Source organism: Zingiber officinale, chromosome 9B (genome assembly GCF_018446385.1).
Source record: "Zingiber officinale cultivar Zhangliang chromosome 9B, Zo_v1.1, whole genome shotgun sequence".
NCBI classification, from domain to species: Eukaryota; Viridiplantae; Streptophyta; class Magnoliopsida; order Zingiberales; family Zingiberaceae; genus Zingiber; species Zingiber officinale.
Genome location: NC_056003.1, coordinates 1,704,513 through 1,706,590, shown reverse-complemented (window position 1 = coordinate 1,706,590; position 2,078 = coordinate 1,704,513). Strand labels below are relative to the sequence as shown.

Here is a 2,078-nt window from a genome sequence, read left to right as displayed (position 1 = left end):
AAAAATAAAAATAAATTTAAAATGTCGATTAAAATTTAAATTAATTTTAGAGAATAGTGAACGGAGAGACAGAGATAAGAGGAGGGAAAACTTAAATGAGCTTTTGAGCAAAATGAAGTGCGCAATTTTACGAAGGCAAACGTTGTGCGTGTCAAATATAACGAGACAAAATAAATTAAAATGAGTTTCTAAAAAAAAATCTGTTATTGTTTTTTTGTCAATTGCAGACTCTCCATGCAAATCTGACCAAAAAAAAAAAAAAGTAGAATTGGTGAGATTTATTTGACATTGCAAACACAATCGGAAATAAATATTGTCGGCCTAAATAATTCATATGGGTATCTCGAGTTAATTCCTCAGTTTAGAAATCATTGATCGATCGATGTGGAACCGAACGAGATCTATCGATGGATCACTCAAACATTTTGAGCCCGTCGTAGAAGTGCTTCTCGAATAGCTGCATCTCCGCCTTGGGCCTCACCAGCCCGATCTCCACGCCGCCTTCCTCCTGCCTGCTCTCCGCCACAGAAATGGCACCGGTCTTTGCGATCGACGTTATCTCCACCTTCTTCGGCCTTCCCCATCCGAAATCCAAATTGTACACTTTGAACGTCGGCGAACCGGCGACGGTTAAAAAATCTGGCTCTTTTTCAATCTTGAAGCCTCCCGGCCAATGCTTGGCGTCCTTTAAAGGATTCTCTTTGAACACCTGGACCGCTTTCCCGATCAATCTCGCGGCCGCCGCCACCCCGTTTTCCTTCTCGAGATCGCAGGCCTTCGCCTCCGTAAAGGCAAATGTGATGCAGTTCCCGAAGAACGCCGCCGGGACCGGCGGCTTCAGCCATGGTCTACAGTCGCCCGCCATTGCCATGAGGATGCACTTGTTACTTATCTCCGGAAGTCGTGCTTTGAAATGGCAAACCCACACGTAGGCGAAGGCCGCGACGACCGTGGAGCAACGAAAAGAAAGGTCGCCGCTTTGCGCCACCAACTCTTTCAATTTCTGGATGTGATATTTTCCGATGGTGAAGGATTGAAGGACGGCGTCCGGCGGCGCTTTCAGGTGCATCATCGATGTGTTCGATTGCCTCCTCACAATCCCATTTAAGAAGACCGAGTAGAGATCGTCGGGATCGGTAATCATACTTCTGTCGATTACCGGAGGGACCATAACTCCGGCACCTGCGCAGGCAGAAGCCCACGCGGACAAGAACCGTGTCGAGCTCGAGCCGTCGCAGGCGCTGTGGTGCACGCTGATTCCAACCGCGACCCCGCGCTCCGGGAAGAGCGTCGCCTGCAGAGCCAGAAGCCGGATGCCGTTGTTGTCGATGCTGGATTCGGGGAGCTCGGGGAGCAAAGGAAGCATGTCGTTGAAGAGTCGGGGATGGTCACTGGAGAGGTCGTCGAAGTCACCGCTGTACTCGGCGACAGTGAAGGGAACAGAGTCGCCGTCAGCGTAGTGAATTTCGTAACCGTCGGAGCTGGCGGCGGAGCTGCGGATCTTGCCGGCGAGTGGGTAGAAGTGGCGGAGAGCGGCGGAGAGAGAGGACTTGAGGGTGGGTACGACGGAATCGATGAAGTGGGAGACGGAGACGGCGAGGGGGTAAAAGAAGACACGTTCGACCGATCCGTTTTTCAGCCAAAGCAAATCGAGGTAGGTGAGGGACAAGGTGGAGTCGTCCACCGTTCCAGGAGGCGGGGAGACTTCATATCTTTTGATTACTCGGAGCTCCGGCGACATGCTGACTTTGATGGTCGTGAACTCTCGCGGCTTGAGATTGGAAGCGCCCACCGGTCCCATCCTATATAATGCTCCTAGTCGTATAGACCGGGCCCATATCTAGTAAATAGTTAAATAATTAAAATATAATTAATTATATTTTAAAATGACATGTATTAATTAAATTCTTTAAATTTATTTTATAGCCGGTCGGATACGGACGATCTAGATTTACCTATTGTAAAAAATGTGGTACAATTGGTTTTCTTATTATAAATCTCAAATAATTATTTTCTAAAAATAATTTAATAAAAAAGGCAAGTGCCAAGCAGTAGCACACATCTGAAACTTTAAGAAC

General features: G+C 47.8%; 1 protein-coding gene across 1 annotated transcript; it reads right to left on the bottom strand.

Annotated features, from left to right (window-relative positions):
• Positions 1–412: 412 nt before the first annotated feature.
• Positions 413–1,801, bottom strand: LOC122025112 (phenolic glucoside malonyltransferase 1-like). Its single transcript, XM_042583872.1, has one exon. The coding sequence runs from the start codon at positions 1,799–1,801 to the stop codon at positions 413–415; it is 1,389 nt and encodes a 462-aa protein (XP_042439806.1).
• Between the last annotated feature and the right edge of the window lie 277 nt (positions 1,802–2,078).

Bases quoted from the DNA above. Each gene is read 5' to 3' on its own strand.
- LOC122025112 (XM_042583872.1), bottom strand. From the start codon at position 1,801: ATGGGACCGGTGGGCGCTTCCAATCTCAAGCCGCGAGAGTTCACGACC.